At 46.2% G+C, this 25,698-nt stretch overlaps 1 protein-coding gene across 9 annotated transcripts in view; it reads right to left on the reverse strand.

The window, feature by feature from the left end:
* The window catches only part of LOC119962964 (putative methyltransferase NSUN7), a 225,941-nt gene that overhangs the window by 73,114 nt on the left and 127,129 nt on the right, over window positions 1–25,698 (reverse strand). For all 9 annotated transcript variants that reach the window (XM_038791341.1, XM_038791340.1, XM_038791337.1 and 6 more), the window contains 4 exons: window positions 16,131–16,314; window positions 15,775–15,985; window positions 14,564–14,707; window positions 14,000–14,101 (listed from right to left, as the gene is read on the reverse strand). In XM_038791341.1, the coding sequence (XP_038647269.1) occupies window positions 14,000–14,101; window positions 14,564–14,707; window positions 15,775–15,985; window positions 16,131–16,314 (641 nt within the window). The remainder of the gene's footprint in view (window positions 1–13,999; window positions 14,102–14,563; window positions 14,708–15,774; window positions 15,986–16,130; window positions 16,315–25,698) is intronic.

The raw sequence follows: 25,698 nt of genomic DNA on the forward strand, positions 1-25,698 counted from the left end.
CTTAGCCATGTCCTATGTGAAGTGGGCGAGGATGAGGGTTTCCCTGGCCCTCCGTGCTTGCCGGGTCCTCACCGCTGCTGCCTGTCCTCCAAACTCCGGCTGGTCCTGTAGGTCCTCCCCGGGCTAGTCCTCCAGCCCCTCCTGGTCTGGCGCCTCCTCGTCCTCCTCCCCGGAAGTGGTCGCATGTTGGTCCTCCTCCACCTCCAGCGCGTCGCCCTGCTGCTGTGCCAGGTTGTGGTATGGGTGACCATATGGGTGGTGTACTGCAGTGCACCACCAGAGTGGTTGAGGCACCGAACCGCATTTTCAGCAGTCCAATGCACCGCTCAATAACAGCCCGGATGGCCTCATGGGCCTCGTCATATCGGGTCTCCGCATCCATCACCAGCCTCGGCACTGGCATCATTAGCCAGGACTTCAGTGGGTACCCCTTATCTCCCAATTGCCAAATTGTCACCCTGGGGTATCCCTCAAAGATGCCAGGGATCTGAGTGTCCCTGGATGTAGCTATCGTGCAGGCTCCCAGGAAGCGTGCACACACGTGCATGATCTTCATGTGGTGGCCACATACAAGTTGGGCGTTCATGGAGTGAAACCCCTTCCTGTTGATGTAGGTCACTCCCTAATGTACCGGTGCGCACAAGTTGACATGCATGCCATCTATTACCCCTAGACCTGGGGCATCCCAGCGATGGCGGAGATTCCTGCTGCCCGGGCATCTTGTTGGGATTGGTCCAGGTCAAAGTTTATAGGGAATCCGTGAATTAACGGATTGTGGGCTCTTAGTTAGGAGATGCCACACAAGTCCCCGCTTGAAACCTGGAATGGTTCTGAGGCGTAAGAGCACAGGGCTGCGGTGACCTTGACAGCCACCGGGAGCGGGTACCCTCCTCCTCCACCTGGTGCCAAGTCTGCCTGGATATGGCACAGGTGCCACACCGCTGTTTGTAAAACTGCTAAGTTTCATATCACACCTGGGACTGTCCAAGCCCATTCAAAAAGGAAACAAAGGGACACCATTTGCATCTGATACGTTAACCTTGCTGACAGAGTCAGTGAGTCTGCCTAGACAATGGCTTCCTGACACCAGACCCTCAATATGGATGGTAACCCTTTCAACCGCTAATGACTGGAACATTTACAGTCCTGAAATCAAAGCCCGTTCCAGACGCTGGATAAACATCCTTTTGAAGTGATTGTGGAGAAAGAAGATTATACGACGCAATGACCATTTTGAAATTTCTATATGCCTTTGAGGACTGAAAAATCCTCAGTCTGCTATTTTAACATCCAACTGGTGAGGGAAGAACCCGTACCAGCCTCCCCGAACAGGCGCCGGAATGTGGCGACTAGGGGCTTTTCACAGTAACTTCATTGAAGCCTACTTGTGACAATAAGCGATTTTCATTTCATTAGGGGCTGGTTTAGCTCACTGGGCTAAATCACTGGCTTTTAAAGCAGACCAAGCAGGCCAGCAGCACAGTTCGATTCCCGTACCAGCCTCCCCGGACAGGCGCCGGAATGTGGTGACTAGGGGCTTTTCACAGTAACTTCATTGAAGCCTACTCGTGACAATAAGCAATTTTCATTTTCATTTCATTTTTCAGAAGCAGACTCCTTCAGACAGAACTAGAGTCTGTATCTCAAAATCTGTCTCTGCTGGTACCATTTCTACAGAACTGACCCAGTTTCTGTTTTCCTCTTTCACCTTGTGGTCAGCACCAACTGAAAAGCAAACATACAATTCCAGTCTTCAGCTGGTTGAACTCGAACTCCTATGTAATAGGATTCCTCATTGGACTCTGGAAATCACATGGACTAATATTCAGTCCTATGGTTCTTGCACTGTAAACCTCATTTTACTATCCCCCCCCCCCCCCGTGTGGAGCATAGGGCTGTCTGCACGCGCGTGGGAGGGTTGTGTTGTGTATAGTATGGGGTCGGGATTCTGCCCTACCCGGCAGGGCGGGGGTCCCGGCGTGATGGAGTGGCGTGAACCACTCCGGCGTCGGCTGCCCCAAAGATGCGAAGTCTCCGCACCTTTCGGGGCCAAGTCCTAACATTGAGGGGCTAGGCCCGCGCCGGAGTGGTTGGCACTCCGCCGGCTGGCGGGAATGGCCTTTGGCACCACGCCAGCCGGGGCCGAAGGGACTTCGCCGGCTGGCGGAAGTCCGCGCATGCGCCGGAGCGTTAGCGGGTGCTGACATCATCCCCGCGCATGCGCTGGGGAGGGGGTCACTTCCGTCACTTCCCCCCGGGGCCAGATCGGTCCACATCCCCCCCAGGACCCCAAGCCCGCTCGCGCCACCTGGTCCCGCTGGTAAGGTGGGTGGTTTGATCCACGCCGGCGGGACCAGCATGACAGCGGCGGGACTCCGGCACATCGCGGGCCGGAGAATCGCCGGGGGGGGGGGGGGGGCGCTGACCGGCAATTCCCGCCCCCGCCGAATCTCCGGTGCCGGAGACTGCAGAGGCGGGATTGACACCGGCCACCAGCGATTCTCCGACCCGGCAGGGTGTCGGAGAATCCCGCCCATGGTGTGTGTGTGTGATGTGGGTTGAATATATAAGTATGGGAGTGTGTGTGTGTGTGTGTGCACGTGTAGTGGAGTAGGTTGTGTAGACCCCTCCCCAAGGTTTTTGAATGTGAAATAAACTAATCTTCTGAGTTAATCACATCGCGAGCCACTGTGAGTTTTTGTTCAGAGGTTGTAAAGAACTATTCAGGCACATTTTCTTAGGTTTAACAAAGATACCTCTCAATTTGATTGACAGCTCAAAGTGGTTATTAATGGATACATGTCTTTGATGTGGGGTTACAAATATAATTGCTTGTTTTTATAAGGGACTGAGCAGTCAAAATTATTTAAATGTATTGAATGGGCTTTCATGAATTAATATTTTTTATGTTGTGAAGCCTGTAATAGATATTTAGAGCTTTATTTTATTTATAATATGAACTTTATTATTGTCACAAGTAGGTTTACATTAACACTGCAGAGGGCAGCACGGTGGCGCAGTGGGTTAGCCCTGTTGCCTCACGGCGCCGAGGTCCCAGGTTCGATCCCGGCTCTGGGTCACTGTCCGTGTGGAGTTTGCACATTCTCCCCGTGTTTGCGTGGGTTTCGCCCCCACAACCCAAAGATGTGTAAGGTAGGTGGATTGAACACACTAAATTGCCCCTTAATTGGAAAAAAATTAATTGGGTACACTAAATTAAAAAAAAACACTGCAATGAAGTTACTGTGAAAATTGAAAATACCCTCGTCATCATATGCTGGTGCCTGTTCAGGAACACTGAGGGAAAATTCAGAATGTCCAATTCACCTAACAAGCACGTCTTTCAGGACTTGTGGATAGCATAATTGCTTCACAGCTCCAGGGTCCCAGGTTCGATTCCGGCTTGGGTCACTGTCTGTGTGGAGTCTGCACATCCTCCCCGTGTGTGCGTAGGTTTCCTCCGGGTGCTCCGGTTTCCTCCCACAGTCCAAGATGTGCAGGTTAGGTGGATTGGCCATGATAAATTGCCCTTAGTGTCCAAAATTGCCCTTAGTGTTGGGTGGGGTTACTGGGTTATGGGGATAGGGTGGAGGTGTGGGCTTTGGGTAGGGTGCTCTTTCCAGGAGTGGGTGCAGACTCGATGGGCCGAATGGCCTCCTTCTGCACTGTAAATTCTATGATAATATAGATTGGGATTGTAACAGTGAAGTTATGAAGTCTATTCAGGAGAATTTTCTAGATTATTATGTTTCTGGCCCAATGAAGAAAGGTGCATTGCTAGTTCTGGGAAATGATGTGGGTCCGGTGGATTAAGGGTCAGTGGAGGAACGTTTAGGAGACAATTATCAGTGAAGTTTTAAAAAAGGGAGGTCACTGATGGATGGAAGAGTCCATGACCTAACTATTGACTCTTCATTTACTAAGTAATCCAAAGATAGCTTTTGTCTGTCTTTCGAGGCAAAGGTGGCCATGTTCGTCATCAGAAGTGTTTGGTAAAAGATGATGAACATGACTTAATGCTTCAATTTGATTATAGAGGGGCAGCACGGTGGCACAGTGGTTAGCACTGCAGCCTACGGTGCTGAGGAGCCGGTTTCGAATCCTGGCCCTGGGCCACTGTCCATGTTAAGTTTTGCACATTCTGCACGTGTCTGCGAGGGTTTCACCCCTACAGCCCAAAGATGTACAGGTAGGTGGATTGGCATTGCTAAATTGCCCCTTAATGGGAAAAATAATAATTTTAATTAAAAAAAAATTTGATTATAGAAAGGGATGGTTGTGCATCGAGAGCCTCACTCTCTTGTCCTGGCATATCTTAGTTAGGGGCAAGTTAAGTCTAGATAGCTGGAGATAGATCAAGTGCTGTGGGTTACCAAAATATTTTCTGTGACTTGTCCAGCTCTACACATTTCACAACGATCCCGACCCATGTAGTTTATTCCAAACTTATATAAAAAGGTTACAAAACATAAATAATTTGGGAAGCAAACTCCCCAACACACAATTATACAGTTGGTACAAATGTTTCCCTTTTTCATTCCCTCCTCCCCGCACCCCCCCCCCCCCCCCCGCCCCCATACCCACGATGAACAGCTACTCGAACATGGCCACGAGCATCCCCCACCTTGCCTCGAAGCCCACCGCTGAGCCCCTTAATTCCTAGCTTGATCTTTTCCAGCCACAGAAAGTCTTATAAATCCCCCAGCCAGGCCTCCACCCCCGGCGGTGTTGCTAGCCGCCACTCCAACAGAATCCTTCACCAGGTAATCAGCGAGGCTAAGGCCACAACGTGGCCTTCCTCCCCTCTAACAGCTCCGGTCTTTCCGATATCTCAAATATCGCCACCAAAGGGTCCGGCTCAACCTTCTCCCCCACTAACCTTGTTAGCGCCGCAAGCACTCCCGCCCAGAATCTCTCCAACTTTTCACAGCCCCAGAACATATGTGCGTGATTCGCTGGCCCCTGCCCACACTTCTCACACTCGTCTGCCACACCCTGGAAGAACTCACTCATTCTTGCTGAGCCATATGTACCCTGTGTACCACCTTGAACTGTATCAGGCTCATCTTTGCGCACGAGGATGTCGCATTTACCCTTTGTAGCGCCTCATTCCATACTCCCCAGTTTATCTCTCCTCCCAGCTTCCACTCCCACTTCTCCTTAATCTTCACTTTCTGCTGTCCTAGCCACCCATAAATGTCTCCGATCCTGCCCTCCCCGTCTACATCCAGAAGCAGCAGTCGCTCCAGCAGGGTGTACCTTGGCAACCTGGGGAACATTTTACAAACCTCCCGCGTGAAGTCCCTTACCTGCAGGTACCTAAACTAACTTCCTCTCCTCCACCCTCTCCTCCAGTTCCTCTGTACTGACAAACCCCTCTTCAAGGTGCAGATCCTTCACCTTAACCGGCCCCACTTCTCTACACTTCCTATACATACCATCGTATCTCCCCCGACTTGAAACCATGGTTTTCGCACAGCGGCGCCAACATCGACAGCTTCTATCCTAAAATGCTTCCTCAGCTGGTTCCAGACCTTTACTGTGGACTGCACCACTGGGCTCTCCATGCATTTCCTTGGAGCCATTGGCAATGCAGCTGTCACCATAGCATTCAATCTGCACCCCCTACAGGATTCTTCCTCCACCCTAACCCATTCTTCCCCCTCTCCTTCTCACCACCACCTCACCTTCTCCACATTCGCCGCCCAGTAATAATGTAACAGGTTCGGCAATGGCAACCCTCCCTTCTACCTCTGTCTCTGTAACAGGGTACTCTTAACCCTTGGCACCTTCCCTGTCCATACAAAGTCTGAGATAATCATATCCCGTTTTCGAAAGAAGACCTTCGGTACAAAGATCGGAGGTGTCTGGAATATGAACAGGAACATTGGCAGACTGTTCATCTTCATCACTTGGACCCTCCCTGCAAGTCAAGTGCAGAGTATCCCACCTCTTCAGATCCTCCCTAACCTTCTCCACCAGCTTTGTTAGATTCCATTTATGTCGCATCACCCATTCCCTCGGTATCCCCAGGTATCAAAACCTGTCTCTGGCCCCCTTAGATTGGCTCGTCGACCCAATTCGTTCACCGGGAACACTTCACTTTCCTTACATTTAGCTTATATCCCGTGAACGGCCCAAACTTCCTCAACAGACCCATGATCCTTTCCATGCTCTCCAGCAGGTCCGAAACATACAATGTTTCAGGTATACAATATAGGTCGTCCGCGTATAGCGACACCCGGTGGTCCCTTTGTTCCCTCGTAACCCCTTGCCACTCTGTCGACCCTTAAGGGCTCTATTGCTCGTGCAAAAAACAGCGGCGACAGCGGACACCCCTGCCTTGTTCCCCAGTGCAGTTCAAAGTTTTGTGAGCTCTTGTCGTTGGTCCGCACACTCGCCAATGGTGGCACGTATAACAGGGGCACCCATGCCACAAGCTTTGGCCCAAACCAGAACCTTCCCAGGGCCTCAAACAGGTACCACCACTCCACCCAGTCAAATGCCTTTTCCGCGTCCATGGACACCACTACTTCCGGTACTTGGGCTCCCGACGGGGTCATGATCACGTTCAACAGCCTCCTTATATTACTAGAAATCTGCCTGCCTTTTACATAACCTGTCTGGTTCTTCGCAACCACCCCCAGGACACAACCTTCTATCCTTCCCACAACAAACGTAGCCAGCACTTTCACATCGGTATTGAACAGCGAAAAAGGCCCATATGACCCACATTCCAATGGGTCTTTCCTCTTCTTTTGTATTAATGTGGTCATTGCCTGCGTCATCATTTCCGGAAATTCTCCCTTCTCCAAAGTCTCATTAAAACACCCCAAAGAGATCTGGTCCTAGGTCCGTTGCGAACTCCTTATAGAATTACGCCGGGTAACCATCGGGCCCTGGGGCCTTCCCCGACTCATATCCCTTAAACTGTCCAATACCTCCTTCAGCCCCAAGGGCTCCTCTAACACCTGCCTCTTCTCTTCCTCCAACTGTGGAAACTCCAGTTTGTCTAAAAACCGTCTCATGTCCCCCTCTTCACCCCCGAGTCTGCCCTGTACAGCTCCTTATAATAATCTCCAAACACCTTGTTTATCTTCCCTGCCCAAACACCACATCCCCTGTCCCAGTCCGTATCTTCAATATTTCCTTGGACGTGGCCTGCCATCGTCGCAGCTGCGCTAACATTCAACTCACCTTCTCCCCGTATTTGTACTGTACCCCCTTGCCCTATGCAGATGTCCTACCGCCCTCCCCGTCATCAACCTACCAAATTGCCCCTGCAATTTTTCCTCTTCACCAACCCCTCCGTGGTGGGCGCCCTCAAGTACTCCCCATCTATCTCAACTATCTTGTTCATTAGCCGTTCATATTCCTCCCTCCTTTTCCTATCTGCATGTGCCTTGAACGGGATCCCCCCCAGACCACCGCTTTTAGTGATTCCCAAAATTCCCCGTTTTGGTTCATTTTTACAAATCTCTAATCACAGCCCGCACTTTATTGCAAGACCCTCAATCTGCCAACAACCCTGAAGTCTCCAGATGCACGCTCTTCATTTCATGTTCTCTCTTCAATTTTTCACTCTACAGAATGATCTTTTTCCCTCACCATTGTTCTCCCTCCACCACCCCTCTTGGGCCATCTGTCGCCACTGTTTTTTGCACGAGCAATAGAGCCCTTAAGGGTCGACAGAGTGGCAAGGGGTTACGAGGGAACAAAGGGACCACCGGGTGTCGCTATACGCGGACGACCTACTATTGTATGTTTCGGATCTCCTGGAGAGCATGGAAAGGATCATGGGTCTGTTGAGGAAGTTTGGGACGTTCACGGGATACAAGCTAAATGTAAGGAAAGTGAAGTGTTCCCGGTGAACGAATTGGGTCGACGAGCCAATCTAAGGGGATGCCATTCAACTATATTTACTATATAGTGGAACTATATTTATTGACATGACAACAGTGATTGCACTTCAAAAGTAGTTTGTGTTAAGAACTTTTACATATTTCCAAAATACACAATAAGCCACAAAATCCAAAATATTCCTTTTTCTCCTGGTTGGAACTTTTGGAAGTGTTACGGTAGGTTTCTCAACAATTCATCTCTGTAAACTTAAGAAACACATTTTGGCACCACTTAAAATGATTTGTTGCCCAAATGATGATCTTGGTTAAAAGGTAAAAACAAAGTAAAAATTCTGCAAGGTTCTGTTAAATACAGAGTAAATTGTGGTAGAAAATACTTCTGTAACCTCCTGAGAGTGATGCAACATGTAACCTTCCAAACCCACGACCGCTACCATCAACAGGACAAGGACAGCAGATACATGGGAACATCACCACCTGGAGATTCCCCTGCAAATCATTCTGACTTGGAAACATATCGCCATTCCCTCACTGTCGCTGGATCAAAAACCCGGACCTCCCTCCCTAACAGCACTGTGGGTGTTCTTACACCACATGGACTGCAGCCGTTCATAAAGGCAGCTCACCACCAGCCTCTCAAGGGCAATTCGGGATGGGCAACAAATGCTGGCCTAGCCAGCAAAGTCCACATCCGGTAAAAAATAATAAAAAAAATAATAGGTACAACTTACAGAAAAACAGCAGGGGCCTTGTATCGAAAAGCAAAGAAACAAGCAGTTATTGTGAAAAGTTAAGAGGTGGGACATGCTGCCGCTGTCTCTGGCGGGTAGGGTACAGTCAGTCAAAATAACGGTGCTCCCGAGGTTTCTGTTCCTGTTCCAGTGCCTCCCCATCCTTATCCCAAAGGCCTTTTTCAGGCGGGTTAACAAGAGCATTACGGGGTCTGTATGGGCGCACGGGACCCCGACGGTGAGAAAGGTGTTTTTGGAGCGGGGCAGGGATAGGGGGGGGCTGGCGCTGCCCAACCTCTGTGGGTACTACTGGGCTGCCAATGCAGCGATGGTGCGTAAATGGGTGTTGGAGGGGGAGGGGGCAGCATGGAAGAGGATGGAGATGGCGTCCTGTGAGGGCACGAGCCTAGAGGCGCTGGTAACGGCGCTGCTGCCGCTCCCTCCAATGAGGTATACCACGATCCCAGTGGTGGCAGCTACCCTCAAAATTTGGGGGCAATGGAGACGGCACAGGGGGGAGGTGGGGGCCTCGATGGGGGCCCCAATACGGGGCAACCACCGGTTTGTCCCGGGGGGAAATTGATGGCGGGTTCCTGAGTTGGCACAGGGCAGGTATCAGGAGGTTGAGGGACCTGTTTGCAGACGGGAAGTTTGCGAGCCTGGGTGCGCTGGAGGGGAAGTTCGGGCTCCCCCGGGGAGCGCCTTTAGGTACATGCAGGTAAGGGCGTTTGCCAGGCGGCAGGTGGCGGAGTTTCCTCTGCTGCCGCCGCGTGGGATCCAGGACAGGGTGCTCTCGGGGGTGTGGGTTGGTGAGGGGAGGGTCTCGGCAGCATACTAGGTGATGCAGGAGATGGATGAGGCCTCGGTCAAGGAGCTGAAGGGTAAATGGGAGGAGGAGCTGGGTGAGGAGATAGAGGAGGGGACGTGGGCGGATGCCCTGGGGAGGGTGAACTCCTCTTCCTGTGCGAGGCTTAGCCTCATACAGTTTAAGGTGCTGCATAGGGCTCACATGACTGGGACAAGGATGAGTCGGTTCTTCGGAAGTGAGGACAGGTGTATCAGGTGCTCAGGGAGCCCAGCAAATCATGCCCATATGTTCTGGGCATGCCCAGCGCTGGGGGAATTTTGGAAGGGCGTAGCAAGGACGGTATCGAGGGTGGTAGGATCCAGGGTCAATCCGGGCTGGGGGCTCGCAATGGTGGGGTTGCAGTGGAGCCGGGAGTGCAGGAGGCGAAAGAGGCCGGTGTTCTGGCCTTTGTGTTCCTAGTAGCCCGGCGGAGGATTCTTCTTCAGTGGAAGGATGCGAGGCGTAGAGGCCTGGGACAATGATATGGCGGGGTTTTCTTAAATTAGAGAAGGTGAAATTTTCCCTAAGGGGATCAGTGCAGGGGTTTTTCAGGAGGTGGCAGCCATTTCTGGATTTCCTGGCAGAACGATAGGAAAAGGCCAGTAGCAGCAGCAGCCCGGGGTGGAGGGGCGGGTTGTTTCGCTGTTTTGGACCGAAGGGACGGGCATAGTTGTTCTATGCTAATGGCGGGCGTTGATTTATTTCTTTCTCTATGTATACACGGGGGGGGGGGGATTTTGTCGAAGGGGCGGGCGCGTGTTTTGTGCGAATGGCGGGTGTTAATTTACCTCTTCCTTTGTGTATGCGCCGGGGGGGTACTGTTTTTTCTTTTTTCTGTTCTTTGTAAAAATTTATTTTACTTTTTGTTGTTGATATTTTATGAAAATTTTGAATAAAAATTATTTAAAAAAAACAAAAACAATATTTTGGGTAGATTTGCAATGACACAAGGCACCTTGATGTTTTTACATATAGAAGTCATAACAACAGAATATAAATGATCTTATTTCACGGTATCCCACAGTTTATTAATTTTTGCCTTATGATCATTGTCCTGATTGCTAGCTGCAAACACAATCTGCAATTTATCATCTTTGAGCTCCACAGAAGTTGAGAGGCTTTCAAAGTCTGACATCAATAAAAATAAAGCCAGTTCCTTTGTTTTCTTTGCAATTCAATCATTTCCAGGATCACATTGATATTACATCGCCAATATATTGCCTTTCAGGAGAGAGAGGACATTGAACATCTTTTGATGTATTGAGTAATACAAAGTCAGCTTTCTTTAACACAAAAATGCAAAAAACAATTGGCTTTGTGGTTGTGCCAAGTTGCTGAAAGCACAGGTCAGTCACCTTTTCTGACGACATTAGGAAAACTGCTTACTAGCAAGCTGCTAATTTCTTGATATATTCATAAGGACAGTAGTATCTCATTATCATGGCAATGTCATGACATTTAGTTTCGATACTCAACAATACCAATTCTAAGACCTGGATTAAGAGTGACCTTTAAAAATAAAAGTCAATTACTGCAGATGCTGGAATCTGAAAGAAAAACATAAAATACTGGACAATCACAGCAGGTCTGACAGCATCTGTGAAGAGAGAAGGGAGCTAATGTTTCGAGTCTGGATGACTCTTTCTCAAAGCTAGAGAAAACTGGAAATAGGGTCTGATTTATAATGTTGTGGGGCAACGCGGAGCAGTGGTACTGGAAAGGGGGCCAACGATAGGTGGGGATAAACAAAGATGTCATGGACAGAAAGAAAAAAGGATCAAGGCTAAGAAGTGCTGATAGTGGCACATAAAGAGATTAGAATGTGTGAATGGCAGAGCAAAGGTGAGCAGGTTGTCCCAAGTGTAAATGTGCTGTTTTAATCAATGGATAACCAATGGCAAAGCAATCATCAAGAACATGCTCCAGAGTTATTTATTTTCTTCCTTGAAGTTTGTTCTGTTACTGGTGCCTATAGCCAGGTTGTTAAATCCATGACATAGCTTTTTTCTTTCAAAATGGAAAACTAATTTCTGTTTTCCCTCCATACTATACAAACTGCAACAACTGTCATCCATCAAGATTAATGACTAGAACGTATGGCCCAAGAGGGGTGGGAGAGGGAGAACAATGGTGAGGGGAAAAACAAATAAATGGAAGAAAATAAACAGATGGAAATAAAAATGGGTGAATAGGATGTAACACAGCCTTCCGGGCTTAACATTGAATTTAACAATTTCAGACTGTGAACTCTCTCTTCCACCTTCACGTCATTTTTATTTCCATCCATTTATTTTCACTTCTTCCATTGAACTTGCTTAACAAGCACGTCAGAGTTGCCAGCCTGCTACTTGAATGTGGGAGAATGGCACTGAACAACTATTGCTATTGAATTCACAATCTTTTGTGTCTGTTAATCCCAGCCAATATGTATGTTTTAGTACTTTTTGCAACATGGTGTTATTGCCACTTTATGAATTACACAGCAGAGATATCTTAGACATCAATGACAGATCTATAACTCACAAGCAACACTGAGATTAGCAAATGATAATTTAACAAGTGAAATACATTGAGTGACCATCATGGATAAAACAGTGAACCAGTTGCCCAAGTGTAAATGTGCTGTTTTAATCAATGGATAACCAATGGCAAAGCAATCATCAAGAACATGCTCCAGAGTTATTTATTTTCTTCCTTGAAGTTTGTTATGTTACTGGTGCCTATAGCCAGGTTGTTAAATCCATGACATAGCTTTTTTCTTTCAAAATGGAAAACTAATTTCTGTTTTCCCTCCATACTATACAAACTGCAACAACTGTCATCCATCAAGAGCTGACACAAGATAAAATGGAACAGCTTATACACACAAGATCCAAACAAAGAATTTGATTCCAAGCACCCTGATTAATGACTTAAAGTCTGCGGCGTGTCATTTATATTGGCTTTTTATGTCTTATCAGAAATTCCAGCTACAGAACATGGACACATTCAAAGTGACACACAATAAAAAATGTCACAGTGCCTTAAAGACATCAAATATAATTGCTAAAAGAAACTAATATTGGTCATTTTATGTGTGGTAAATAAATGCCAGTTATTTGGATAAATGGAGTTTTGAATGTTCGTCCAATAATTCCAGTGTTTTCGGACAGGGTAGAAAGCAAATCACCTTAATTCTTGTTTAGTCAAAGAGAAAACGCATGAATTAAACATTTAAAAAATCCTCTCTACTGGAATGTTAAAAATAATATTTTAAATATTACTTTCTGGAACACATTTGCAGTAAAAGTTTTTCATTATACTATTTATTGCTAACTTGGTTTGAATACAATATTTAAAATATACACAAAATAACTTTTCTTTTGAACTGTTACCAAACAAACAGGCAATCTTCAGAACCACTATTAGTGCACGGTAGTCTAAAGATTATGGTAGTGACCTAGCAACATAAAGATCATCAGTTCAAGTTTCAAAGTTGTGAGTCAACAAGGTGTGAGCATAGGAGGGATTCATTGAACAATGAAACTGACATGCCAGAAAGCTTTAAAAGAATTATGTTGTTCAACTTGTGGCCAGCCTTGAGGAGGGCACGTGGGCGGATGCCCTAGAAAGGGTGAACTCCTCCTCTTTGTGTGCAAGGCCTAGCCTCATACAGTTTAAGGTACTGCATAGGGCTCATTTGATCGGGACAAGGATGAGCCGGTTTTTTGGGACCGAGGACAGGTGTATTAGGTGCTCAAGGAGCCCAGCAAAACATGTCCACATGTTCTGGGCATGCCCAGCGCTGGGGGAATTTTGGAAGGGTGTAGCAAGGACGGTATCGAGGGTGGTAGGATCCAGGGTCAATCCAGGCTGGGGACTCGCAATATTTGGGGTTGCAGTGGAGCCAGGACTGCAGGAGGCGAAAGAGGCCGGTGTTCTGGCCTTTGCGTCCCTAGTAGCCCGACGGAGGATTCTTCTTCAGTGAAAGGATGCGAGGGCCCCAAGCGTGGAGGCCTGGGTCACCGATATGGTGGGGTTTATTCAATTGGAGAGGGTGAAATTGGAGGGGGGGTTGTCTCTTCGTTTTTGTTTTGGGTTGAATATCTGTTTTTTGCCAACGACGGGCGTTAATGTATTGCTTCTCTTTTGTATATCGGGGGGGGGGGGGGGGTTCCCTGTTCTTTTTGTTCTTAGAATTTTCTGTTATTGTTTTCTTTTTTGTGAAAATGTGAAAATTTGAATAAAAATTATTTTTTTAAAAACTTGTGGCCAGCCTCAGTGAAAGGCTTGTGCTTAAAGGATTTGTTCTGAAAGCGTGATTTCACTGCATTCAGAGTCATTTCCAACTTTTTAGAAATACTTTCAGTTACTTAGGAGTTTACTAACCTTATTGTTAACTGTCCTACTGTCAGCCTTCACTGCAGCATGGGAGTAACATTTGCATGTACCTCTGATGTGAGGCATCACTACCAAATTCCGGCCCAGGTAATACTATCTGTTTTTATTGAGGTGATACACAGATAATGTCCCTAGAGGTATTAACTCTTATTTCACTTTCTGCATTTTTAAAAACTTACATTTAATGGCATGCATCAGTTCCTCTGCTTGTTTCTGGGCCAGTGATCTGAGTTTCTCGTCTGAGACTTTCCCCTGAGAAAGTTCCTGCAGCAGAGTTGTGTCTAGAAAAAACGATTTAGAAAGTACTGTAAAAAGATTGCAAATAAGTTTGATAAAGAAGTTATGTGTAAATGAGTAATTATAAATGTCCCCCTGATTGCCTGACCTCATAATAGAAAGAAAGACAGACTTGCATTTATATATTTCACTGGATGTCTCAAAGCACTTTACAGCCATGAAGTATCTTTCTTTTTGAAATCGAGTCATTGTTGGAATGACGAAATGTAGCAGCCAATTTTGCACACAGCAAACTCCCACAAACAGAAGTGTTTTGGCTTCTAGCATCTTTTATGTCAATCTAGCCTTCATGCCACTCTGCCTATTTGGCATGATTGAAATTTGCAACTCAGTAAAGTGTGGAGACTCTCACTGCTTCCTTCCAGTCTTTTGACAGAATGTTGGCCCTCCAATGCTTGATATCTTACCAGTGACAGCAACTTAGAAAACCTATAGGTTAAATTTACCTCCACGTTCATTTAAGATAAAATCCACTGGATTGCTGACTCCTGATGCTGAACACTGAGGCACAAGTAGAATAACTTTAACCTTCTGTAATCGTGGATCTATAGGCTCAACATCAGTGAATTTCTGAGGTATCAGCTTTATGTCTGCAAAGCAATTAGATAAGACATACCGGATAAATTACATTTTCACTTTGCAACAAGCAGCAATTAGTTTTATTACTTAACCTTGAAACCATTTTTAAATGTTAATGCTTGTTAAGGTAAGAATTGTTAATGCTGGGGAATGGAACTCTTCCTATTATAGTCACCCATGACTGTCAGGCCATAGCTCAACGAATTGCATAACTGAGCTCTCTTTATATTACTCCAGCATGCCTTAGCAGCGATCCAATTAAAGCAGTGTGATACTTTTTCCAACCCAAGCCAGCCAGTTTATGGTCACTGGGTAAGATCCCAAATTAGTGAAATTTGTATTGTGGTCCCGTATCTACTAAGGACTGGATTGACACTCTCCAATTATTTAATGTCAGAGTTTTATAGCTAGTGGAGAGTTTCATGCCATCAGATAGACTGGCATTTGAACCCGGGTTGCAGGGGTCAATGGCCAGAGTCCAACTCACCCACTACTCACTCACTCATTTCCTCTTAATTATAATCTGAACTATTTCAGTTATGTTGCAAATTTATTTTTACATTTTCTGAGTACTTCTGTCTTGGAAAAATATATAAAATCCAACATTAAATAAGCATGACCAGAAACAAAACTAAAAATGAAGTTATGCTTCCCATTATATATATTTATCTTTTGTATATTTCCTGAAATTAGAAATACTATTGTTGTTTTACTGTTTCTCAAATTATCCTACATTATTAACTGAGCAATATAACAGCCAGAGGTACACAGCCGGGCCCAAGCTTCAAAGAAAAATACTCCTTTTTAAATGAAGCTTGTACTTCAGCCACAAGCAAACCTCATTCAGTTGAAAGGGTTAGTGAAACTCAGGGTTCATACAACCAGACAAACAATTGAATTTAATAATTCTCTTTTGCTGTTCATTCATGCAAACACAGCTGCATTGGCCTTTTGGAAGATGGCAACCACTAAAACATATGTTTTGGTATTTTATAATGATTTGTTTAATATACATCTAATCTGTTTAATCTATGATCTAATGTATGGATAATGAAAAGTTAAGCATTTAATCACATACTTCTACAGCCCATTTTTTCAAATAGGCTCTTCAGTTCAAGTTGTTGCGTTTCTGCTTTCACCCCACAGACAAAAACTTTGGACGTGCTCTGATTTATTAAAGCTGACATATGGGCAACAGTCAACCGTGAACCTGCATTCGTAATAACAATATCATCATCCATGTTCATTAAAACTTTCACCGAGTGTGGTGCGAGGCTTCGACCTTTATCCTAGAGGGAGTGAGCACAAACTGGAAATTAACATCACTTTTTGATGTGGATAAACAAGACAAGAAAAACTTTTATTGTCTCTTTTTCCAAGGACAAATTGAATTGTATATTTCTATTCTCGTGTCCCATCAATTTTTCCGCTTACCTGGATTACCATCTTGTGACTGGTGACAAGTTCCATTTCATAAAGCCTAGCTGTTAGATGAGTTGGAAAAAGTAGCACATCCTGGCAGTGTCGATCCTCACAGAAAGACAAACCCTCAAGCTCACGAGGACATTTCACTTTCGTAAAGCCATCCTTCTCCAGTAAACTAGTCACATCTTCAAGGCTGTCGTCACAATAGGATGATAATAAGTAGCTTTAACCAATCAATAGTTTATAAAGTGCGATACTAGTGATAACCAGATGTGAGAGACCTGATTCTACATTTAAATACAATTGGAACACAGCAGTAAAAATAATCTCAGGCAGTATCAGTGCCGAATCAATAATAATAACAATACTTAAGTTTGTCTGTCCACATTGTTTTGATTGGCCAGTTTAAGGGGCACATCTGTTGATGGGTTTGTTTTGATGGTGGTGGTTTCCGCGCACAGAGACACATGGGACGCCCGGAGGACTAGAGCACATGGCGCACGCAAACAGCTGCCAACAGTTAGTGGGATCAGGGGTTTGTGGAGAAAATACATAACTGAAGGAAAGGGGAGCTCAATGACAGTTACCACAGCTGGAAAGATTGTTTCTGAGAGGATGGGATGGTATTAATGGAACGGCAAGAAAGGAATGGGGATGAAAGGCATGGGAAGGGTAGAATGGCATGGGTTAGAGATAGTATAGGAGGGAGGTGATGGCTTGAGAGGGGTGGATGAGATAATGGAGGTAGAAAGTTTATTCTTCAAATAATACTGAGCCCATCAGTTGTAAAGCTCCTGTTTCAACTCAGGAAAAAAGTTCCCAATTAGGCTTTCTTATTTTATGATTAGAAACAAGTCACATGGCCAGGTTCTTTACAAAATTTGTGTTACATTTCTAAATCTGTTTTTACTTTTTCTTATAAATTTAGACTACCCAATTCATTTTTTACCAATTAAGGGGAAATTTAGCGTGGCCAATTCACCTACTCTGCACATCTTTGGGTAGCAAGGGTGAAACCAACGCAGGCACGGGGAGAATGTGCAAACTCCACAGTGACCCGGAGCCGGGATTGAACCGGGGTCCTCAGCGCCATGAGGCAGCAGTGCCAACCACTGTGCCACCATGCCACCCTACATCTCCTTTTAAACATGGAAAGCTTTATGTAATTTTTCGTAGAGTGAAATGTTTGAATTTTTTTTAAGTCTTAGGTGAAAACTAACAAGACATCCTATATTTAAAACAGTATCGTTGCAATAAATATACTAATTTGACTGTAAATGTCTCACGGGTCTTTGCTAGACTACAATAGCTATGACTTTGGCGCAATTTAATGGGACAAAAACAAAGGCCGCGATCCAACTGTCATGCTGCAACCCAGCATGCCCATTGAAATCCAGGAGACCCCGCTCCCGGGATCTACCCGGCTTGCAACGCTTCACGAGATTCAATGCAATCTCGCAAGATGTTGAGATGTGAATCCTGCCCACAATGGGTGGGACTGTTATGTTTAGCTGCTGCTGTATAAAGAGTAAAAGGTTCCCCCTTTTCCACAGACACCGTTAATGTACATCAACAGACTCTGCACAAAACTCTAACATCACATCACCTGACCCAAATGCCACCTGAAGCCCCTTTACATAATCAGTATCAATTATTGGATACTTAGCATAAATGAGACAACTAATTGGAATGTCTCCCAACCCATTACTTAACAGTCTCATTACTTAACAGTCTCCCCTTCCTTGGAGAAAAAAAATAATTAGGTGAAAACAAAATTACAAGAAACTCAAAAACACACGGGGCTGGTTTAGCTCACTCAGCTAAATCGCTGGCTTTTAAAGCAGACCAAGCAGGCCAGCAGCACAGTTCGATTCCCGTACCAGCCTCCCCGGACAGGCGCCGGAATGTGGCGACTAGGGGATTTTCACAGTAACTTCATTGAAGCCTACTTGTGACAATAAGCTATTTTCATTTTCATTTCAATTTCCCCCCTTCTTTTTTTTTAATTTTTGGAAGAAAAAACAGTCACAGAAATAGACACCCTTCATTAACAATATCCAAAAGTTTCTGTGAGCTAGACCCTCTTTTTGTGAAACAGTCTGACAATTGATAGCTACTGTCAAGCCATTTAATGTTTGCTATTTCCCCTCTGTCCAACATCTGCTTCAAACTTGCGATGTCTATCCTTAACCTTTTCTCATTGACACGTTTTGTAGAGAGCACATTTTCCCACAGAGATTTATTGTCAATGTGACATTCAATAGGTATATTACCCAAAATCCCAAAATCTCTGTCAATATCTGAGATATATAAAAGGCCATATCCACCGCCTCTACAAGGCTTAACATCGCAGCAGCTAAAGTGCTTTTTAAAAAAATATATTTTTAGTCTCCATTTTCACATTTTCTTCACAATTTACATCCCACCAACAAACAGTAAACGATAATGAATACAATGTCAATCCCCTTATTAACAACAACGATCCCATCCTCCCACCACCCCCCAAGCAATGGCCCGCATAACAATAACATAACATAACAATAACAATAACAGCCTTGAATAAAACAAAACCTCCGAAGGAGAAGAAGAAAAGAAAAAGAAAAAGAAATCAGGAATCGCCTATGGTCACCATTGACATATATAGTCCACCCCCCCTAATATTCAACGCCATCCAACCCCCGAAAGAGTACCGTGAATGACACCCATGACACCCCACCACCACACACAAATTGCTCCCCTCCACTTCCTCTTGTAAACTCCTCCCCCCAACCTCGGTTCCTTCCCCCAACTTTTCACCCCGGCTAGACACACCGAAGCCTGTTCTACCAGGCTCCGATGGCTGCGGCCCCTACCCCCACCTCACTCCTGTTCACTGGCCGACTTAAACCGGCCAGCATGGAGGCCTCCGCCCGGATCTCCTTCCCCTTGCCTGGTCCCAGGAAAAACCAAGAAATCCCCTTTAGCACACAACCCCAGCATACACACCCAAGCCCCAAAGAACCATCATTGCAAATGAAAGTCCAAACTCCTCCCTTGTCCAAATATACAGCCGTCAACTCATTGGTACATATATATATTGGTACATATACCAACACGCAGTGAGAAAATAAAGTTACATGAGGCGACATTGGTACAAGACCCGTTCTCAGACTCAATTCTGCCACTGTCCTTCTGCCTTCGCAAATCCCTCCACCGCTTCTGCCGTCCCAAAACAAAAGTCCTTGGATTTGTAGGTCACCCTCAACTTAGCTGGATATACTATGCCGCACTGCACCTTGCTGATGTACAGTGCCTTCTTCACCCGGCTAAAGCCGCCCGCCTCCTCGCCAGCTCCACCGTAAAGTCCTGGTATATACGTATACCAGCTGCAGCCCACTGCACCCCCCGTTTCTGCTTTGCCCAGCACAGGACCTTCTCCTTCACGTTGTACCTACGGAAACAAACACTTACTACTCTTGGCAGCTCACTCGCCTTTGGTATAGGCCTCCACCACCTATGAGCCCAATCCAGTTCGTATCGAGAGGGATTCGTCCCCCTCCCCCAATAGCTCTGCCAACATCGTGGCAAAATACTCCGTCGGCCTCGGGCCTTCCACCCCTTTAGGCAGACCCACAATCCTCCGATTCTGCCGCCTGGATCTGTTTTCCAGGTCTTCCATTTTGGCTTGCTGACCCTTGCTGGTCTCTATCACCCTCCACAGCTCCTTTCCCATTGAGGTGAGTTGATCACTGTGTTGCGATAATGCCTCTTCCACTTCCTTCAGCATCTCACCTTGCTCCCGCACCTCCGCCGCTGCGCTCGATACTGCCGCCCTCACCGGGGCAATCGCCTCCTCCACCAGCACTTTCAATACCGCCCCCATCTCTTTCTTCATCGCTTCCATGTGCTTTGTGAACTGTTTTTCAAGTTCCACAGCCATCACCTTGGTCATTTCTTCTGCCGTGAGCAATGCGGCCCCACCTGGTGCTCCAGCCTCCGCTTTCCTTGCAGTCCCCGCGCTGACCTTTCCACTCCCGGCTTCCATTAACGACTTTTTTCACGGACGCTTTTTTCCCCAACTTAGACACCTCTCCTCAATGTGCTTTCTTGAAAAGAATCAATTGAAATTTGGCCAATGCAGGATCCAGACGAAGTCAGAGCTTAAGTGTATATTTGCCACTATATAACCAGACACTATTGAAACCCCCAGCCGATTTGCATTGTAATGGCCCGTTTCCCCAGGACAAAAGACTTGTACTCGGGTATCAGATACAGATACAGCCTCATCGGCGCCACTCCCTTCACCTAGGAAGCCCAAACAGCCAAGGTCAATGACCGCTCAGGACACACCCAGCCATCAAGGCACCCGTCCCTTTATTGGCTAAAATCGAAGGCAGTAATCAAAGCCTGCCGAATTATTGGGTCCAAAGCTAAGGACTGCCCAAAAGAGCGCAAAACTCCCGAAGGATAAAAAGAGACACTGCCATGTGTTCAGTCTCTTTTGGCACCGGCACTCTTTTGGCCCCGGTGCACCGGCACTCTCTTGGCACGGCCTACGCCTGATACCAATTGCAGCACCACGACCAGAAGCAAGTTCAAGATCAACGATCGCTACCAGCCGGATGAGCCCAGCAGAAACAAAGTCACTTCTTCAGACACAGCCACGCCAGATCCAAACAAAGGCCTTGTTCCTCTGCATAAAGTCGGGTGCCTGAAGTTAAGTACAGGTTGTTGTAGTGTTAGGTGTATTTTAGCTCGTAGTGTTTTATGTTGTCTGTCAAAATAATTCTTGTGTGTAAATAAACTATTATTGAACTTCAACTAACTGGTTGTTGGGTCTTTGATCAATATCTGGTTAAACCTTGTGGTGGTATCATCTGATACCTGGCGACTCTGAAAGCAATATCCTCATTAAAACTGTCAGATTAATATCTGAATAAAGAAGATACCCCAAACTTGGCAACAGTATTGGTGACGCTGGTGGGATAGTTTTCCACTCATTAAAAAGAGCAACATTATTGGCGTTTCCGGTGCCGATTGGCAACATTATTGGCGATATCTGACGGGATTCGACGTAGAAGTGATTTTGTCACTCTGAGGGAACCCACAAAACATTGAATTAGAAATCCAATTGGGAAAGTGAAAGAAACCACAAGTGTAAGGCCCGTATCGATCAAATCTCCAAGATTTGGAAGTGTGTATTAAATTGCATGTGTACTAACAGAGGCATAAGGTAAACTCATTAGATTTTGTTGCGTAAAACTATCGGGAGTATTGTGAAACGGAAAATAGCTTAGGCCATACCCGCTGTTTCAATCGCCGCCCTATTCCCCCGTCCCAAATTTACGGTAGAGAAACACAGATTACAGTAGGAAAAGAGATACTAGTAGCAATGGCAGCAAAGGCAATGGAACGCCTAATGAATCCGCAGGAACCCAAGGTCGCAGCGACCAGTGGAGCAGAGCAGTGCCCCATATGGGAAGAGGAATTGAGAAAGTACATGAAGGGGAAAGGATGGTCCCTCTGGTCCGAGTTTTGTTCGAATGAAGAGTCAGGTCCAGATAGTATAGGACAAACCTGGTGGGACAACCTAGCCGAGGTACATAAATAGAATGCAGGTCATGTTCGTAAGGGCAGCACGGTAGCATTGTGGATAGCATAATTGCTTCACAGCTCCAGGGTCCCAGGTTCGATTCCGGCTTGGGTCACTGTCTGTGCGGAGTCTGCACATCCTCCCTGTGTGTGCGTGGGTTTCCTCCGGGTGCTCCGGTTTCCTCCCACAGTCCAAAGATGTGCAGGTTAGGTGGATTGGCCATGATAAATTGCCCTTAGTGTCCAAAATGGCCCTTAGTGTTAGGTGGGGTTACTGGGTTATGGGGATAGGGTGGAGGTGTTGACCTTGGGTAGGGTGCTCTTTCCAAGAGCCGGTGCAGACTTGTTGGGCCGAATGACCTCCTTCTGCACTGTAAATTCTATGTATGTAAATTCTATGTATGTAAGCCAATGGCAATCGTGTCCTGTCTGGCACAATTGCGAGGCACAGAGGAGGTCGTGAGGACGCTCTGCTGGCAGCTTGTAGAGAAAGAGGAGAAAAGTGAGGGAAATTTTAGTGAATTTGAGAAAGTTAATGAGCAACTCTGAGAGCAGCTAGCAGCTAAAGACAAGGAGATGGCTGATGTCAAATGGGCACACACCAATCTTGTATCGTTCACCTAAGCAGCTTTCAGACACAATACGATATGGCCTACCAAGATACACAACGCGCAGTCTTAGTCAGAGAAGTGACGGAACAACAGGTAGAACAGTTAAAGAAACAATGCACAGATTTGAAGGCAGCTTTACAAGTACTCCATAGTTCCACAACGGAACAAAGGCAGAGTTCAGTAGATCACGCCAAATGTAGGCAACAAATAGCCAGGTTACAGTCACTGCTCTCAGTGCACAACGGATTCAGAGACACCTTTGGACTGAATTTAGATCAGGAAAATGGCCCCAACTGGCAGGAACTCAAATGAAACTGCCCAAAGATATGTGGAAGACACAGAGAATCAGAATAGAGCTTCCCCCATTCCCCGAAAAGGAAAGCACCCACACCACCGACTGCACAGGCAGCACACAACCCCATGAATCCAGTTACTACGCAGCGCAAGTTACCGACTGACGATGAACCCGATTTTGTGTACATCACCCCACTAACCATCACACAATTGAGAGATTCGTGTGACAAAATAGAACCATTCCAACGCACAGCGGACCCGCATAATTTTTCTGAGCGAGTAAGACAACAGACAGTTATGTACGGCCTGGACGAACCGAAGGAAGTGAAGCTTATAGTCATGAGCCTTGACCCGTCCGTTAGCTCAGCATTACCAGACCCACAGAATGTAGGAGGAGGAAGCCTCCGAGAGATGAAGGCAGCTATTTTAGATGCAACAGAGGAGATCCCATAGAAGATCTAAACCGTTGTAGACAAAAGAAGGGAGAGTGTCCGATTGCATATTGAGGACGCCTTTGGATACACTTCAAAGCAGTCTTTGGTGATTTAGTCCGCGCACACTTAGATAAAGACAACACAACCAAATGGGCCCGCACTTTAGACTCCCACGTCACAGAAGCAGGTCAAAAAGCCTGTGTGAATTATGACCCCGCAGACGCCACACATAATGAAGTGTGGGTTTTAGAGAGACTCTCCAGAGCTTGGGAACAATCCTTACATAGAAAGGCAGATCAGGAGAAGTCAATATGAACCCAGTAAGGACACATCAGCACCCCGCATGGGAAAATGAGGGTAGAAATAAAGGACAGCACCCCAGAGCACAGGCACCACGAGGATGCTATAATTGTGGACAGCAGGGACATTACGGCGGCGAATGCAACGCCCCCCCCGAACCAGCAACAGAACCAGCAAGCGAAGCCCTACCTAGGAACACTGCCAGGCCTATACACAGTGTTAGCGCCCGTCCAGATAATTCGACCAATAGCACAGATTGGCGGTGTTCGGACTCCCCAACTTGGGTCTGTGACACACTTTGGGACAAATCAGGCAGACCAGTAGTCACAGGCACAGTCCGGGGACACCCAGTAGAGTTCCTTTGGGTCACAGGAGGGTCCCGCACCACTTTGAACTCCTCCACAATGTTTCAGCACGACAAATGGCCCACCACAGACACCATCACTCTTAGTGGATTTACAGGATATGTACAGCAGGGATACATTACGGCTCCCTTAGATATTCAACTCGGAAACATAAATACCAAGCACCCCATTGTTTTAGTGGATTTGCCCCAAACAGCAGAGCACATTTTAGGAATCGACTTCATGAGCTCACATAACCTTTCCTTTGACCCCGTGAATAAGTGTGTTTGGAAAATGGCCAGAACAGCTAGAGCCCCCGCCCCACTCACAGCAGGAGACTACGAACACAGAATATGCTTAGTGGGAGATTATTGGTTTGACCCACAAGCGATTACCACAGATAAGACAATTAGAGAGGTCCTAAGAAGTCATAAAACATCCTTCACCCTGCACATGCACGATTGCGAAAAAATTCAAGGAACAGTCACCATTACAGGTCCCGATCCCAAGCCGCAGAAGCTATACGGCTTCCCACAGCAAACCAAGGGAGAAATTGCAAAAGTAATTCAAAGTTTGCTAGACCGTAATTCGGCCCGTAGCCTCAACAAACAATGCCCCAATTTGGCTCGTAAGAAAAACAGATGGTTCATGGAGACTAACCATAGATTACAGAGAACTCAATAAAGTAACTCCATTAGCAGCCCCCACTGTTGCCACGAGACCCGAAACAATGCTAAAGCAGGGACTACTGTCAAAGTATTTTACGTTACTGGACATTAGCAATGGCTTTTGGTCCATTCATTTAGATAAGAATTGCCAATACAAATTCGCCTTCACGTTCCAAGGACAGTAATATACATAGACATGCCTTCCGCAAGATTTCCACAACTCCCCCTCCATTTTTCACCGACAATTGGCAAACGGACAATCCACATTTTCCCGACCTGAATGCCTCATTCAATATGTGGACGACTTGCTCCTACAAACTGACACAAGGGAAGAGCACGTCAAGCTTTTTTCTGAATTACTAGGTCTCCGACACTCAAGTGGATGTAAAGTTAACCCGAAAAAAGCCCAGATCCTAAAAGAAAAGATCCTGTACTTAGGCACCATTATCACACACAGAAAAAGAGAGATAGAACAGAAACAGATTGAATCAATAGTTAAATTGCCCTTGCCCCACAATATCACTGCACTCTGGTAATTTTTACAATTAGTTGGGTATTGTAAGAACCATATGGATGGTTTTACCACAAAGGCAGTCCCACTTTCCGAGCTCCTTAAAAAGAACGTCACATGGGAATGGCTTCCACAGCACACGGACGCCATTGATGCATTAAAACGCGCCCTAGGTACAGTCCCCACTTTGCAGATACCAGACCCACACTCTCCATGTGCCATAGAAGTAGCGACCACCGACCGAACCTTATCGGCCGTACTACTCCAAGAAAGACATGATTGTTTAGGACCCGTAGCCTATGCCTCATGAGTTTTGGATCCAGTGGAGCAAGGATTTTCAGCCTGCGAACGGCACTTGCTCACAGCTTTTTGGGCAGTTCAATACTTCGCATATATCACCGGCCTCAACCCCGTAACGATTTTAACCGAGCTCACCCCAACGCAGCTACTGTTAGATGGTCGATTAAAGGACTGTTCAGTTAGCCAGATCAGAGAAGCTCGCTGGACTCTACTCCTAAAGGAAGGGACATCACAGTTAAACGGACAAAGACACACATTTTTAGCGGCTAATTTACAGTATGAAGGAACCCCACATGAGTGCCAGATCATTGCAGCCAAACACCACACAGGACCCATTATTCCAAAACCGCTACACCCACGTGTAGGTAGTAAAGCACAGAATCCCCCAATCACGGATAACTCTTTAATCATTTATGTAGATGGTTCCTCCACCATTGATAATGGAAAAAGAATAACAGGATGCGGTATTTATGTGGGAGATACGCAGGGATGCGCATTAGAGGAGTTATTGCCAAAATTGCCAGGCCACTTAGGATCACAAGCA

Source organism: Scyliorhinus canicula, chromosome 3 (assembly GCF_902713615.1).
Source record: "Scyliorhinus canicula chromosome 3, sScyCan1.1, whole genome shotgun sequence".
Taxonomy (NCBI): Eukaryota; Metazoa; Chordata; class Chondrichthyes; order Carcharhiniformes; family Scyliorhinidae; genus Scyliorhinus; species Scyliorhinus canicula.